This window comes from Eptatretus burgeri, chromosome 2 (genome assembly GCF_056783735.1).
Source record: "Eptatretus burgeri isolate ZD-2024b chromosome 2, Ebu_testis_v1, whole genome shotgun sequence".
Classification (NCBI taxonomy): Eukaryota; Metazoa; Chordata; class Myxini; order Myxiniformes; family Myxinidae; genus Eptatretus; species Eptatretus burgeri.
This window is the reverse complement of record NC_140962.1, coordinates 5,498,792-5,516,686: the sequence shown is the minus strand read 5'-3', so window position 1 is coordinate 5,516,686 and position 17,895 is coordinate 5,498,792. Positions and strand designations below refer to the sequence as shown.

General features: G+C 44.3%; 2 protein-coding genes across 2 annotated transcripts in view; both read right to left on the bottom strand.

Annotated features, from left to right (window-relative positions):
- Positions 1 to 3,368: 3,368 nt before the first annotated feature.
- Positions 3,369 to 6,078, bottom strand: LOC147031308 (actin, cytoplasmic-like). Its single transcript, XM_085861524.1, has one exon. The coding sequence runs from the start codon at positions 4,562 to 4,564 to the stop codon at positions 3,431 to 3,433; it is 1,134 nt and encodes a 377-aa protein (XP_085717650.1). The 5' UTR covers positions 4,565 to 6,078; the 3' UTR covers positions 3,369 to 3,430.
- A 7,851-nt stretch (positions 6,079 to 13,929) lies between these two features.
- LOC147031306 (peripheral myelin protein 22-like) overlaps positions 13,930 to 17,895 on the bottom strand; it is a 62,610-nt gene continuing 58,644 nt past the window's right edge. Inside the window, exon 5 of the mRNA XM_085861460.1 lies at positions 13,930 to 17,018. Coding sequence (XP_085717586.1) covers positions 16,855 to 17,018 — 164 coding nt within the window. The 3' untranslated portion in view covers positions 13,930 to 16,854. The remainder of the gene's footprint in view (positions 17,019 to 17,895) is intronic.

Below are 17,895 nucleotides of genomic sequence, written 5' to 3'. Positions count from 1 at the left end.
TATAGTAAGGATTATTTCGGTTTCAAGGCCGTGAATATTAATGTAATTGGTTCAATGGACGAACGGATCCCTGAGTTCCTGGTAAACAAACAAAAACTGTCCGATTGGTGTTTCGCAGACACTTTGCGTAACATCAAAAAGTCCACCATCCTTGGATGGATGGATGCTCAGCTGGGTCTCTCGTCTGCTGGCATAAGCTGTGAGGAACATGAAAAATCTAACGATATCTTCCACGAAGAGTAGGCGAGTTATCACGAGGCAATGAATAAATGAGTTTACAGATTATTGCGTTGACTGACTGCTGGAAGGAAAGGTATAATCCTCGTCGTGGGACTGCTTTGGCAGCACCAAAAGTGTGTGCAGAGTGGGGTGAACAACCAACCCACCAACCAACCCACCAACCCATCAACCAACCAACCAAACAATCAATCCACCAACCCACCAACCAACCAACCCACCAACCCACCAAACCACAATAATGTCCCAAACCCATCACTATCTCTACCCACTTTACCCAGTCGCACCCAACTGTCCCTGGACTCTGTATCCTTTTCTCCTGACAAGGTGGAGAGCTTGCTTTCAAACCTCGAGTCAGATTCTGCAACCGGTCCAGACGGCATCAGCCCACGTGTCCTCAAAGCCTGCTCTTCTGCTCTTGCTCACCCTCTCTCTGTTCTATTCACCCTCTCATTTTCCCAAGGTCATCTGCCATCTGCTTGGAAATCTGCTAACATCACTGCCCTGCATAAAAAAGGTGCAAAAACAGATCTCTGTAACTACAGACCAATCAGCCTTCTCCCAATCATCAGCAAGGTTATGGAATCCATCATCGCTTCAGACATGAAATCCTTCCTCTTCTCCAATGGCTTGATTTCCAATCATCAATTTGGTTTCAGACCAGGTCACTCTACCCTGGATATGCTGCTACTGCTCTCCCATCAATGGATGGAGGTCCTCAATGCCAGACAGGAAATCCGAGCCGTATCCCTGGACATATCACATGCTTTTGACACAGTCTGGCACCCTGCCCTACTCACCAAACTCTCTTCCCATGGTATTCAAGGCCATCTCCACTCATGGCTCGCAGACTTCCTCTCCTGTCGCAGTCAACGTGTGGCCCTAAATGGAGTTCTTTCATCCCCTCTTCCTGTGCAGGCTGGAGTTCCTCAAGGTAGCGTTCTGGGCCCTGTTCTTTTTCTGGTTTTCATCAATGATCTCTCGGACTCTCTGGAAAATCCTCTATTTCTCTTTGCCGATGACTCCACCCTCTGCCGTACCATCTGTCATCCCTCAGACCGGCAAGCAGCAGCTTCTTCGCTCACTGCAGATCTGGATAAAATCACAAACTGGTCCAACACGTGGAACATGTCTTTCAATCCACACAAATCTCACACTCTCACTATGTCTCTTCGAAAGGACCGTTTACAAAACCCCCCATCCACTTTCTCAACAATCCTCTGGAAGAAGTCTTTTCTTTCAAGCTTCTGGGTCTCACTATCTGCCATGACCTTTCCTGGGAAAGTCACATTTCCAACCTTGCCTCAAAAGCCAGTCGCCGACTGGGAATCCTCCGTCGTGCAAAGTCCTTCCTCGGCCCTCTTGAGCTCCTGACCACTTACAAAGCTTTTGTCCGTAGCCTGATGGAGTACTGCTCTCCCCTCTGGGCTGGTGCTCCTGCCTCCCACCTTTCTCGGCTTCACGCTGTCGAAACCAGGGCTTTTAAGATCATTGGCATCTCCCGCAATGAAGCTGAGTCTTTGGGCCTCTCACTCAATCACCGCAGGTTGGTCGGTGGTCTTTCTGTCTTCTACCGACTCCTCTCCAGCCTTGCCCCCCCTGCTCTCTCTGCGATTTGTCCCCACCACATTTCCACAGGGCGCTCAAGGTCCGCCAACAACCCCCTTCTGGTAAAACTGCCAAAATCACGAATCACTGCTCATCTTCACTCTTTCATTCCTCTTTTTTCCCGCCTTTGGAATAAACTTCCTCACTCTATTCTTTCCCATTCTTCCCTCCAGGCTTTCAAAACAGCTGTTCACCACCACCTCTTATCTTCCCCCATCCAAATCCTCGATCTTTTCTACCCCGATAATCCACCCAAGCCCACTTCCTTCAATTCTCCTGCTTTCCTTCCTGAAAGTCCCTGTAATGTCCATCTTCTCTTCGCCATGTTCCCCGTCCCATCCCCATCCCTCTCCCTTCCACAGTTCACCTAATGTGTCTGTTCCCCACTGTTTTGTCCCTTCCACTCCCGCCCCTCTTGTCTCATGCCTCCTTGCTGTGAGTTGTGTGTTAGCTCTCATACGAGCCTCGACCAAGGTATACAAAAAAAAAAAAAAAAAAAAAAAAAAACTATCACCACCACCACCATTGCCCGTTTACCGATGTTACCAGGCGGGAAGGAAGGCTTTGAGGTACGCACTCTCACCTCTCATCTGTATAGCCTGGGTTTGAATCCCGACTCAGCTAAAACGAGGTTAATTCGACTGCGCGCAGTCGACAGGTATGCCTCCGCTCTCTCGAACAAACACTTGAGTATTGACATATTTGACCCTTGACCTTTATCATATCTGGCCCAAAATCGAATCAGTTAATTGTCCTGTTTAACTTTACCTTTGTACCAAGTTTGATGAAATTCTGTCCAATATTTCTTGAGTTAGGGTGTAAACAGTAAAATTTCAGAGTTTGACCTTGACCATTGACCTCTATCACATCTGGCCCAAAATCTAATCACTTCATTGCCCTGTCTTACTTTGCCTTTTTACCAAGTTTGATGAAATTCTACAATTTGCTTCTTGAGTTATCGCGTAAACGAAAATCCGGACGGACGGACGGACGGACAGACAACCCGGAAACATAATGCCTCCGGCACCCTTGGTGTGGAAGCATAAAAATCAAATCATCCACGTGCTTGTTACACAGACAGAGTTATTCATCAATACGTGTGCCAACTCTCGGATGCTCGTTAAACGGGACTCCCATCAGCCAACATTAGTTGGTGTCCGTTAAAGACCCGTGGTGTCCTTCGTGAAGAGTCGGCGAGCTATTACCGGCACCACAAACAAATTCCAAATTCCTGCCCCAACCAGCAGAGGGCACTGCATCAGCGTCTGAGCCCCACCCTCAGCCAATGACGTCACCCCGCTGTCTGGTGCTTCACAAGGAAGAAGAAAAAGAAGAAAAAGAAATAAGAAGAAGGAAGAAGAAGAAAAAATAAAGAAGAAGAAGAAGAAGGAAGAAGAAAATAAAGAAGAGGAAGAAGAAAATAAAGAAGAGGAAGAAGAAAGACGAAATAGTAATAATAATAATAATAATAATAATAATAATAATAATACTAATAATAATAATAATAATCGATGTTATCCATTTTGAAGCTTTATTTGGTTCCTGCAGGTTGTAATTTCATATTCTGAATCCAAACTCAGAGCGATCAATAACACTTCCGATGAACAACAAAAGGTCCACTTTCGTGATATTCCTGCCGGTGGACCCACAGCGGTTGGAACGCTCGAAGTGAGGCTAAAATGGAGCCACCCTGCCACACCGCATTCTCAGCTTCTGGATGCAGGATGGTCTTCAAGTGCGCAGGGTCTCCGGACAGTCTCCATATATCGTCGGCCAAGCGCTCTGGGTATCCCTTGAGCAAGGTCGAACCACCACAAAGAACAACATTCTCCATCAGCGGTTGCACCACCGTGACGTCACACTGCCGCATACACGTGTCAAAGAGCTGGGGGAGACCGGCGATGGTGCAGCCGACGTATTCGGGCTGGAAAAGGGCTTCTGGGCAAATGAAACACTCCTTGTTAAGATGGATGGTCTGTCCGTCCGGGAGCTTGAACTGCACCCGCTCGTGCCTCCCTGGTTCGGCCACCTTGACATCTTGGACCACGTAGCAGCATTTCTCCTTGATGTTCTTGACGAGCCACAGATCCTCGTCGCCCAATGCATGTCCGGCCGCTCGGAGCAGCCTCAGCAGGAACTTGTCCAGGTCGTGCCCGGCCACGTCGAGTCTGCACGTGGCGTGTGGAAGGGTGTATCCATGGTAACACGGGGTGCACGAACACATTCCACTGCCGGCCTCGATAACCGTGCCCACGATCCTCCCCGAGGAGTACAAGGACAGCACGGGCTGGTACGCCACGTGCATCGAGGGCACGTCGAACGTCTCGAACGCCAACTCCGCCATTTTTTCTCGGTTCGTCGTGGGATTCAAGGGCGGGTCGGCCATCATGAGAGGGTGTTCCGCGGGGCTCACGGCCATCTGGACGGAGAACACGTGGTTCCACAACGCCTCCAGGGCGTCCCAGTCCGAGATGACACCACGTGTCATCGGGTTCACCAAGCGCACGACCTTTTGACCCATTAACTGACCCTGCTGGGTAAAAAGGTCGTTCCCAATGACCATGTCGCCTCCGGTTTTCTTGGGCACTCCGACTAATGAAGGAAGCCTCACCGAAGGTCTTTCCTCTCCGGAGAATCCTGCCTTAAACACTCCCGTTCCGTTGTCGACGACAATCGCTGGGGATTCGGTCCACCGGGCATTTTCTTGTCCTTCCGCCATGTCCTCGCTTGTCCGATGCCGTCACAACGTGTACGACTCTTTCACACTCACACACACCTACTGGCTCTCTTGTAATCCGTTAACTGCGAGGTTTTGTCCGGGGTCTTGGTCACAAAACAGTTACCAAGGCAACTCGTGACGTCATAATTACCGGGACGATTTTGATTCACAAAACACAAGCAACAACACAAACGCAATACTGGATGCGTGCCGTTGGCAAGCGGCTTGCCAAGCCAGTCGTTCAGCATCAACCGCTTTGCAAGCGGCTCGCGTGGCCGATCGGAAAAAGTGGATCAAGCGATTAAGAGAGGGGGTTTCGGTCTGTTCGCAAAAATGTCCGCCGTCGTCGGATGAAAACGACACTCTTCTGTACAGCCCATGGAATGTTCAGAGGCATACCCCGGTCTTGTATACTTATAGTATTAATGAAACGTGCATTCAATGCAGCGTTTTTATTTTTACTCCACTTTTCATCCTCATTATTCAATATCAACAAGCATGCAATCCCCCCCCCACCGCAAAATGCACAATGGTAGAGTCCATAAGCTTGACGGGGAGTTCCGCCTTTTTGACTCCTCTGATTTTTCTTTCTTTCTTTGTTCCTCGTACTCTGGAGCCGCTGTGAACACAATCACCTTGTTTGGGGAAGTTCTCACAAAAGAATCGAGTAAAACCGAAAACGACGGTCCCGACAGAATTTGTTCGAATACCGACGACAGCGCCGTTTCCATGGAGACCGCCATGTTGTTAAACGGTGCCGATTGCTCCTTCCCGTGGGAGTGCTTGAGCGCTTTGGATCAAGCAAACCGCTTGGCAAGCGATATCAAGCCGCTTGCTAACGGAACACACCTCGACAATAATGTCCCTCACACCCTCCTTTCGGACTTGCACGCGTGAGGAGGCGGGAAAATAAATCGCTTTGGATTCGTTACCTGAAAATCCCTCGAACAAAGCGACAATTTGGGTTACCTGGACTCCGGAAGGCCCTCGCGTACACCTGTATCCGTGAGGTAAAACTGACACGGACAAGTCGGTCGTGATGTGTGCCGACATCGTGGAATATCTTGTCATGGATCCGGGGATCAGCTTGCCACGAGGGGAAGCGCTCGGCCCTCGGGTCCCTGTCGAACGCCGATACTGAGGCCGCGGGACACAGATCACTCCACACACGGGCGGGTTGCTAGGCAACCACGACTTCACGTTGATACCTTCAAGTGAGCTTGTCCCGTTTGTTTCTCCTGCTTCCTGTGGACGGCCGGCTCATTGGAGTCAGTGCACACACACACACACACACACACACACACACACTCGGATTTACTACCGAGTGTTGCAGTGAGTGTGCGCTGGCTGACAAAGGAAATTATTGAGGTAAAACGTCCCGTCTAACTATACTTGTGCACTACATCAAACCAATAAAAGACAAGACAACCGAGACAGATTGGAAATAGCAAGAAACAATTATTCATTACAAACACACGACGGAGCGATCCTGTAAAATCGAGTATTTATCGACAAGAAAACAAAAAAGCGCAGGAGAGCAGATTTAACCCGGACACGTATTCTTCTACAATCTTACTTGCACTAAACACTTGGCCATCATTCATTCACTCAGGGGTGAAGAATGAAACAAGAAGGACTTAAAAATAAAATAAATCTCATGAAAGGAGAAAAGGAAAGCAGTCGTTCCTTCTCTCCCTCACCTCACACAAATTCACCGGAGGATCTGAAGGGAAATGGATGGGTGAAGATGCGCAGTGGTGATGGGGACACGCAGCCGCGTTCCTGAGGTGCCCAGACTCAGGAGGCCAGTCCGCTTTGGTGTCCCAGATATGTGAGCTACGTGTGTGTGACTCACCCTCCTCTGCCTCAGATTCTTCCTCCTCAGGTCCCCGTCGATGAGGTGCCGCCGTTCACCCTCCTCGTCCTTCGTGGCTGACAGGATAGAGAGGGCAGGGTGACGTTCGTGGAAGGAGTGTTCTTTTTCCACAGAAGCTCGACACCAACTGCTCCTTCTCCCTTTTTCTGCTTTCTGAGCCGTCTGCTCTGGAGTGCTTTTCGTCCGTGCTCGCTCGAGCTCCTCACGAGTCCTCTCCTTTCCTGCTTCTCCTTTACCTCAGGTTTCTTCCCCCTCCTCCCACAAGCCTTCTCCCCCTCCCATTGGTCTGCAGCCGATGGGGGCGGGTCCACGACGCCACTTGTGGAAATTACCACACCCTTCGGAGGGAACTTTCAGCGCTCTCCCCCGGCCCGCCCTTTACGCGCCGCACTGTTTTGCACTGCACCACGGCTGGGAGAAGCACCGCACCCCACAGGCCACGACGAGCACCAAGCACCACTCACATGCATGCGAGAGCACCAGACGGAGTACCAAGCAATGCGCGGATGGGGGGAACACGGAAAGGAACCTCGCACGACTGGGGGAATGCAGGTAAGACTGATGGGGTGAAGGAGGGAGTGTTGAAAGGATGCTTGATGGAGTGGAGGTTATTGGTGGGCTAATTGTGGGTGCTGATGCAGGTGTGCAGGAAGACGGTACAGGTATTGATCGTTCTGTGTGCTATTACTCATAAAAGTTTAGCGAACGTCAGAAAAACGACTCGACAACAGAAAAAGAGACCCTTGGCTCTTCTGTTAGCTTTTCAACAGTTTGAGGTATACCTGGGGGTAACTACCTTTACGATAGTTGTGTTCACAGATCACTATCCGTTAACTTTTCTTCACACGATGAGGAATAAAATTCAGTGACGAATGCGATGGAGCTTTATTTTGCGAGAGTTTAACTTGGACATCAGACACATCAAAGGCAACGACAATGTAATTACCTCTGCCACCGAAGGTGAAGGAGGTTGTGTTTTCACCCCTCTGTCTGTCTGTCTGTCTGTCTGTCTGTCTGTCTGTCTGTGTACAGGATATCTCAAAAAGTCGTGGACGGATTCAGATGAAATTTTGTGCGCAGGTTCGGGATGTGACATGGACGAAGTGATTAGATTTTATTGAAGATCCGGATTTGGCTTCCAGAATTTTTGAGTGAATTCTTCACCGTTGAGTTATCAGGCGACAACGATATCTAGCATGATATCTCAAAAAGTTATGGACGGATTCCACAGAAACTTGGTGGACAGGTTGGGTATGTGACGAGGACGAATTGATTCAATTTTGGTGTACATCCAATTCTTGATCCAGATCCGATATTTTTCTAAGTGATTCTTCACCGTTGAGAGACACGGCTGAACTAATATGTGGCTTGATATCTCAAAAATGTATTGAGCCCGATATGTTCTCGTGGATCAGGCATTACGTGGCGGAGGTATTCGCTCGACCGAGTGCCCTTCTTGTTAACCTCCGCCATCGAAGATGGATGGAGGTTACTTTTTCACCCCTTTCTGTTTGTTTGTTTATTTGTGAACAGTATTACGGAAAAACTCCTCGATGGATTTCGACGAAACTTGGTGGGGGAGTTAGGTATGGTCCAAGGATCATGCCATTAAATTTTGGACTTGGTCCCCCCCCCCAAAAAAAAAATTGTTAGATAATTTTTTTTTTGCATTTCTACATGTTTTAAGTGATTTCCAACCCCCCCCAAAAAAAAATTGTTAGAGAAAAATTATTTTTTTTTGCATTTCATGTTTTAAGTGATTTCCAACCCCCCCAAAAATTGTTAGAGAAAATTTTTTTTTTTTTTGCATTTCTTCATGTTTTAAGTGATTTCCACCTCCCCCCCAAAAAAAGGAATTTTTTTGCATTTCTACATCTTTTAAGTGATTTCCAACCCTCCATCAAAAAAATTGTTACCCCCCCCAAAAAAAATTGTTAGAGAAAAAAAAATTTTTTTTTGCATTTCTGTTTTAAGTGATTTCTGACCCCCCCCAAAAAAAAATTGTTAGAGAATTTTTTTTTTTGCATTTCTACATCTTTTAAGTGATTTCCACCCCCCCCCCCCAAAAAAAAAAAATTGGAGAAAAAAAATTTTTTGCAACTTTTTTTTTCAACAAAATTTCGATTTCTTTTTTTTGCATTTCTACATGTTTTAAGTGATTTCCAACCCCCCCAAAAATTGTTCTAGTGCTCCCGAGTGCCCGAGTGCTCCCCCTCTAGTTTCTTTTGTTTTTGAATCCTTAAAGCTGATTTGTTGTTGTTTAGCTTATGTGGAGAATCAGAGAGTTCTTCTTTAGGTCACACCTCTCTGCTTTTTTGTGCGGAGGTGTTATGGATTCGTGAATCCATAACATTAGAAATGTCCATATTTGGAATTGGAAATGTTAAGTGTTGTTGTGCCTTTGTCAAAGGAAACTTGAATTACATAATTAAGAGAGTTACTGTGGAAAAGAGAACTTGAATTAAATAAATGTTGTAGATATTGGGTGAAAGGATACGTGCGTCATTGGCACCTGGGCACCATGATGGATTGTCAACATAATTTTGAGGATGCCTTTTTTTGAGGCTACATTGTTCGAGCAACATTAGAGCTGCACTCCTACATTGGGGAGAGATGGACTGGGTGAAGGATTTGTTACGGAAAACAATGTTTGGAACCAATGGTCAAGCTTTGGTCGATATTTCAATTCAGACCATATGTCGCCTTGTTTCGAGGTTGACCTTGCATCGTGACAATAAAAGGTGAATCAATGAGCACTCGGGAGAAGTGACACAGAGGAGGTCTTGCAGGTGAACCAGAGATCCAGCTCCAGCATTGCCGGAGATTGCATTACTTTTTTAGCCGAGATCCCTGCTTTTATCATCTGATCACTCCAGCATCCAGACAGGTTGCGACAGTTTGTGAGCCTCGTATCATTGGGGCGCACATTGACCACAGGCCTGATCATGATCCGGTGAACCTTCGTAGGTGTGGGTTCTTGTCCTGCCGGCAGACCAGTTGATTTCACGAGGAACCAATGTAATACTCGGGGTGTCATCCACGTTGACATTACACGCCTCCAACTTCTCTGGGCATCTCGCGTCAAGGTCATCCCTCCTCCCAACTCCTTGTCATGGTACAATGGCTTGGGGGCAGTGACAGTCCATACTGTGTGAGAATTCCAGCGCACTCCATTAATATGGCTGTCCGTTCATTAATTACACGTCTTGAACCCGCACGCTCGTTTCGACGGTGCCACATACAGACTTTGATTCACGGCACGTATCCTATAAAAGAGGAGTATTAACAACGTAAGTGCAAAGTTGCCTAAGATTTTTTTTTACAGTTACTGAATGAATCATTGTGATTGAATTCTTATTGAATGATATTAGTACTTGAACCGCACACAGTGGGATTTAAACCCACTGTAAATAAATAAATGTAAAGAAATAAATTGCATTTTACATCCTTCTGTTTTGTGTTGTGCGCCGGTTGTCACCTGGTTGTCAGTTGACAGAAAAGTTTAAAGTGATCGTTTTAATTGTCTGCCGCGTGACCCTCCGGGTATTTCCGGGGCACTCGTTCTGAGGCACGGAGGCCATGCGTAACAGGCTCTTCGAGGTCTTTCGGGGGTCTTAAGGGTCTTGGGGGGGGGGGTCAAAAAGTTGAAAAAGGTACATTGCAATAGTACGTAATTAATTGACGTACATGTAATCAGTGTGCAACTGACGATCAAAAGTACGTAATTAATAGACATATAGTCACATGGCTTCACAAACGGCTTAACGGTTGGACAGGGTCTGTAGGGTCTTGAGGAACTTAAAGGGTCTTTGCAGTTTCAAGGATCAGAGGTCTTAAAGAGTCTTTGGGGGTCTTCGAGGTCTTGAAGGATTTTAAGGGGCCTTTAAAGGTTGAGTTGGTGGATGAAAATAATTAAATACCCTTAGGACAATCGCCGGATCGAACTTGGTCTATGTGCCAAATGTGGTGGTTTGCGACCCAGCGGTCTTTGCAAAAAACGCGAACAGACAGACAGATAGACAGACGACAAATTTAATTTATTCCATGTAACTAATGATGGCTGCAGCAGAATGAATTTGGAAGTGTGCAGAAACATTTTGTCTGCCAACGTACAAGAAACTGCCTCATTGGTCGGCGCTTCACCATGCAGCAAGAGAATGACTCAAAACACCCTGCCAACTCAACCAAGTAGTTCATCAAGGGAAAAAGTGGAAGGTTTTCGACTGGCCAAGTCAATCTCCTGATTTCAATCCAATGGAGCATGCAATTCACTTGCTGAAGAGGGGGGTGAAGTCAGAAACCCCTTCAAAACAAACAACTGAAAATGGCTGCAGTGAAGGCTTGGCAAAGCATCTCAAAGGGAGATAACAAGAGGTTGGTGATTTAAGAAAGTCGCAGGCTCGATACAGTTATTGCATGTAAGGGATGTACAACCAGATACGAACTATTATACTACCGGTACTTTAATTTACTTTTAGTTAATCCATTCCAATACTTATGCTGACCTACAATGAGGGGGACTGAACATAAAACGTGCTGTTGTTCTACAATGGTCAAACATATCTGCACAGATATACCAAGGAATAAAAGCGAACCTTGTGCACCCTTGCCACGAATTCATCTTTTGATGTCAAATCCAAATTTCTTGAGTATATAACAATGATAACAAATTTGACTTCACTGTTCCAATACTTATTGGGGGTGCTGTATAACACAATATCTCAAAAAAGTTCTGGGAGGATTCCGAGGAAACTTGGCGTACAGGTTCAGTAGATGACAAGAACAAGTCAATTAGATTTTGGAGGTCCAGGTTCAGATGTGGCCTTTCAGTGGGATACAAAATATAAAATGTTCAGCCTGGAAGAGTGGAGGTATGCGCTCCACCGAATACTTTTTTTAGCCGAGATCCCTGCTTTTATCATCTGATCACTTCTTTCCAAAATGATTCTGGGAATCATTTTCATCACATGACTTTGACTTATGAGACTTATTATGGGCTGACAGGAAGGCCAAAAAGGTAAGCATACTCACCTTTAAGCTGTCTAACCTGTTGAAATCTGAATTTCGATCCAGATATAAACTGTCACTCCGGTGTTTCACAGGCAGGGTGATTCATCAATGTGTGTGTCGTCTCTCGGATGGACGTTGAATGGGTGTCCTGTCTGCTGACATTAGTTGGACGTTAAAGATCCAACGGTGTCCTTCGCAAAGAGTAGACGAGTATTCGCCAGCACCATGGAATAAATTCCAAATTCCTGCCCTAGCCAGCAGGGGGCATCAGCGGCACAGTCGCACTCCAAACAATGATGCAAACCTGCAGCCACGGGCTGTACACAAAGTGAATGAATGGGACTTATTGTCTTATGCTCTGAGCATTGCAGGGAACTTAATAAACACTGAACGCATGAGATCCTCAGGTAGGAATCCTGTTCTGTAAATCATGTTGTCCAGGTCTGTCATCGACTCATTATCCCAATGTTTCCATCACTCAAGGTTTGCAAACATTATTTTAGTATCTCCTCAATTCCAGGAGTTTTCTTCTCTTTCATCTTTTTTATCACTGCCTCAATTATCTCAGGTCTTTCTCTTCCCTCTGATGCTAATTACCTCTGCCACGATGGTGGACGGAGGTTATGTTTTCACCCGTCTCTTTGTCTGTGAACAGGATGTCTCAAAAGGTTGTTGACAGATTTGGACGAAATTTGGTCGACAGGTTAGGTGTGTGACAGACAAAATGGTTAGATATTGGTGAAGATCCGGATCCGGACACGAGAATTTTAAAGTGATTCTTCGCCATTGAGTGACGCGGCTAAAACTGATACAGTATATAGCACGATATCTCAAAAATGTATTGGGCCCGATATGTTCTTGTGGATCAGGCTTTACGGGGCGGAGGTATGCACTCTACCGACTGCCCTTCTAGTTCTTTATGCTGTCACTTTTCTCTATTATATCTAGCATTTCATCAGTCATCCACTCTTGCTGTTAATTTTCCTCCTCTCTTTCTTAGGGACCTCAGTTACTGCATGTTTCATCCTTTCCAAATGACTTCCCATAATTTCCTCCTCACCAACATCTTGATGTCACTTCCTGAAATAAAGCTTCATACTTGTTAGTAACCTGCACGTCATATTTCTTCTACACATTTTCCTCTCTCAGTCTGTCTCGATTAGCTTGCTCTTTCATGGGATTTCTTTTTGGGATTTTCAGCTTGAACTTCATCTTCATTACAAGCAGACAATGATCTGAATTGATGTCTGCACCCGGTGAAGGCATTGTTGATGCTAATCTTGTACCTCTCACTGATCACCCAAAAATCCAATTGGTTTCTGTGAACATCTGTACTTTTGCAGGTGTACTGTCTCATTGGATGTTGTTTGAGGAGTTAATGTAACATAACCAAGTTGTTTTCATCACAGAAATGTGTTCAATGTTCACCTCTGCTGTTGTTCGTTCCAAGTTCATAATCTCCTACTACATTTCCACACCTCTCTCCACCAACATTTGCATTTAAATCACCCATAACTATCACGATGTTTCCACTCTTCACATGCTTCAATGCTTGTTGCACCTCCTCATACAATATTTCAAATTCTTCATCAGTGAGATCATGCGTTGGCGCATACAAGTTAGAAACACACAATGTTCCTCGGTTTCCCTTCAAATTTTGCCATAATCGCTCTCTATCTCTGATGTTGGCCAATAAGCCTGCATTGTTTTTGCTCCCTTGTTTGTCATCATTATTCTGACTCCATTCTGATGTTCACTGCCACCAGAAAAGATGAACACATGTTTTCCTTTGCCTATTCCCCAGATCTCTGACTAGCCATCTCTCCTTAAGCATACCAAAGTATCCAGATTCTCCCTGAGCATCGTGGCTTTGCCCTAAATGGTCACACATCTTGCTGTTTCACCTTCCGAGCTATTGATTGAGTAGTGCATTCTTCTGCCTCATCTACCGGTCCAGGCATCATGCACTCAATAAGGGAGACATCCCTTGTACAGCACCTTGCAAAGTCACAAGCAATACGTCACACAATTCAAAGCATTCCATCAGAAAAAGAAAATAATTTTTTTTATGTTTTTTTTCTTTTTTTCTTTCCTTAATCCCTGTGTTGCCTTTGGCACCCAGGATATCAGCCAAATGCTGAAAAGGGAATCATGCTTGGCTGATATGAAGCACACAATCAAGCAGTTCACTGATAGTCAGAATCCCAGCAAACAATGCGGCACGCTGTTAATGAATTAAACATCATAACTTGTAAAGGAATTGAACAAGTTAATAAGATTCATCAATTTTATTCCCATCCACAGATGGTGCAAGTCTGTCTGGATGCAGCTTTAGTTTTTCTTTAATCAAATCCTGTTTCTGGTTCATTTCATGATGGTTGATTTAAAATCCATAAACAATTTACACAAAATCAGACAAGGAAATATTGTTTTAGAGTGCAAGTGTAATAGTGTTGTGAAAAAGAGCCGTTTCCACCAATTTCCTTTCTGAACTTCCTTTTATTTGTACTATTGGTCATGAAAGACTGACTGTTACAGATACTATTACTAGCCACCCCCATCTCCCACCCAACAATCACAGATGATTCACAACTAGAAAATTGACCTAAATTTCTTCTATCCAAACAAGTGCTGTGATCCCAATCAGGGATCTTATGAACTGAGATTCCCTACAACACTCAGAATAAACAGCTGTCTAGTTTGTGGGTCATCTCAGTGAAGATTGTGTTAGGGGGAGGGTGGAAGGTGGAGGGTGGAGGGGTAGAAGTAAAAGGTCCGATGTAATGCGAGTAAAGAATTGGCTTACCACATACAGCAGCAATCGATACTGCTTTCGCAAGCAATTCAGCATGAAATGAAAAAGAAGGTGCAGTTGGTTCAACATCATTTTCCCCACAGATAAAAAGCAATGCATGTCGTGGCAAAATTATTTTCACCATGAAATCGTCACCAAGCAAGCTCATGTGGGCTACCTCAATATCAATACACCCGTTCTCTTCTAGATCGAGGCAACCATACTCTTACCCGTAGTGCCCAAATTTCCATGATGCACCTCCAACCCAACCCCCACCACTAATATGCAAGCTGCCACATATGTGAATGGCAAAATATGCAGTTGGGAAGAGGATGTGAGAGAAATACAAAATGCTAAAACACGCAAAAAAAGAATAAACAAAGTCGTTACGTTTGGGTACCCCGGGGTATATGCTGGAAAGGTTTCACCAAATTTTGCTGCCACCTTATGTGGGAATAGTTGTTTCAATAGGAAAGTGCTTGGTTAACAAATTGGAGATGAAACATTCGCCATAACAAAAATTAATTAGCAAAGTAGAAAAGTAATTCTGTGGGGGGGATTTAAAAAAAAAACCCAAATGTGATCTAGACGTGACAGGCCACACGCAAGTTTTAATAAAAACTCAGCTTTTCTGGAATATGACCTACTTTGAAATGGACGCAATTTAAAAATGTATCACAGAAACAATATTGCTGGAAACACGAAATAAGAAAAAAAAAATACAATTAAATTTAAAAAGAAATTAAAAAAAAGAGTCAATTTTCTGCTGCTTTGACAAAATATTTTTTGGCACGTTGTCATTTTAAAAAGAAAGAGTAATTAATCTCAGCATTGCCTGGTAATGAAAATCATGCTAATATTTTTACTCAACACATTTAATTTTTAGTTTCCTTATGAGATCCTTTAAACATTCCAATAAAGCACTGTGCTAATTTCAAAAAAATAAACAACAATAAAGCTAATCATGATAATTCAAAAACAGAGTAAATGCGAAAAAAACAACATAAAAGCATGCTAAAATCTTTGCACATAGACGAAAGACAAAGTATAATTAACTAGCTGCCACATATCCAATGAAATTTTGCAGATACATTTTTTTAAAGCGAGAAAAATCAAAAGCTTGAAGGAATACCGTGATAAGTAAGCACGATTTGCAATAAACTATCTGGGTACTTAACTAAAGCCAGTGAGCTCATTAGATGCGTTATCATAGGACGAAACAAACTGGTGTCTTATAAGAGAAGAAAAATGAACTATTTTCACACACACGGGACTCAAGTGGAAGGTTCATGCTGTTATTTGTTTTGACTTGTGTTTTATCACTGCAAGACTTGCCGACTGCCTCGAGGAAATAAACCCTGTGTGTAAAGGGTAATGTATTTATTACGTCTACACAGTGGTGGGGGTATATAAATGAGGAAATCATACGAGAGAGAGAGAGAGAGAGAGAGAGAGAGAGAGAGAGAGAGAGAGAGAGAGAGAGAGAGAGAGAGAGAGAGAGAGAGAGAGAGAGAGAGAGAGAGAGAGAGAGAGAGAGAGAGAGAGAGAGAGAGAGAGAGAGAGAGAGAGAGAGAGAGAGAGAGAGAGAGAGAGAGAGAGAGAGATAAGTGTGGGAGGAGTGGGGAGAGAATAGGAAAGGAGGATTGTGTGATCGGGGTGCAAAGGGGAAATAAACAAATGTACCTTGAGGTATGTATTAAAAATCAAGGGAAAGGATTACACAGGAAAGGGAAGGTAAGGGGAGTGTTACAAATCCCACCATTGTGTATATGCACAAAATAGATGGCCCATAATTCAAGGTTTGCCCTCACATGTCAATTTGGAATGAATCAAGGGTTTATTTCCTTCTTTGTCATCTCCTCGTGATTTTAAGGTTATGCACCCCTTTTACGTATGGTGCATTCATAAATGGACGATTCGTGTTAATTTGTCAATGAACGCAGCGCGACGAAGCCGTGGTTTTGCATTTACGACATTTGGAAGCAAGACAAGCTGTGGATGCAATGTAGCTTTGTTCCTTAAGAACAGCACCACACCGCTCACAGCTCCATGCATGTTGCGTTGAGCATGTCGTACAGCTTGTAAGTGAAAAAAGTAGCGTATTACGATTTAGGTTTCAAACAACAAAATACTGCAGAAAAGAGTAAGGTATTGCCAGCCATAAGATAAAAAAAATTCACACACACTGGTCATATTAAGATGGTTATACACAAGAACAAGAAGCAAGCTGTGTAGACCACAAGACTGTATTGTCTGAGCTATTGTCACAGTGTTCCCATTCCCACTATTCCTTGAGTTCTCTAATATTCGACATGGGACTGCAGAAATTAGATCATTGGGTGTAAAAACGAGAAAGCTTTCTGGGCTTTATTACCCAGTCGAATTATAATGCCAGAAGGTGGAAATATCAACTTTCATTTTGCACACAAAACAGTATCCCTCAAACAGAAGCAATATTTTATAAGGTGGAATAAAAGCAACATGACCACAAGAAACTTACATTAGTCGTTCTTCCATTCCATAGTGATTAAAAAGTAACAGCTACAGAGACTACAAGTGCTGCATCACAAATCAAAATGAGATGGAACAAACATGCACGTGACAATCAGGCTAAGAACGTTTGCGCAAGGCAACGTAGATGACACCATTGATGAAGGATAAAACAAAAGATAACCAGGCAAGGATGTAGGAATGACCATATGTTCCTTTATCGTATGGCGAACCGTCTGGATGATGCCCGGAGTATACAGCAGCCGCAATCAATACACACAAACCTGGGCAAGGAAAAAGGAAAGAACAAAAAATACTTCGATGATTAAGAGAAGACAAAGACAGACAAATGAGGAATCGAAAGCGGAGCTTATATGCAACAGAAAGTATTAAATTCATATCAAGCAGTCTAACCATTCCAAGATGCTCTGGGCTGAAGCAGAGTTGACCATTTCCACATCCTCACAGGATGTGTATGTACCATCCTGTGTATAATAATAACAAGCTGGGTCACCCGATCAAGATCAGGTTATTTAGACTTCAGCAAACCACCAAGACGATGGACGTTTAAAGCCGTAGCAAAAATTATCCCAAGACGGAAATGATGGACCAAATGGCCTCAGTTCCATGTTTGAAGTCACTTTCTTGATTTTCAGCCTTACAAACACACATAATACAGAGAATTGCCTTGCGAGGGTGGGAGGGCAGCAGATGTGCCCATGACTTGACCCTGGTAACCCCCAGCATGTATGCAAAATTTGGTGTGGATTGATGAGCCATACATGTGGAAACCGGAACAGCACTCAGGAGAGTGCATACTTGTGCCAGGCTGAACAGTTTACGTTTTGTATCCTTCTGATAGGCGAGATATACATCAGGACCTGAACCAAAATCTAAATCGCCTTGTTTTTGACACCTACCCAAATTATCCACCAAATTTTGTCATCATCCATCCATAACTTTGAGATGTCGTGTTATGTATAGTTTTTGGTCCGATCTCTCAATGGTGAAGAATCACTTTTAAAATTCTAGTATATGGATCCGGACCTTAATCAAAACCAAGTCAATCTGCCCTTGTCACACACCCAACGTGTCTACCAAATGTCGTCTGAATACATCAATAACTTTCTGAAATATCCTGAAAACACAACCTCTGTTTGA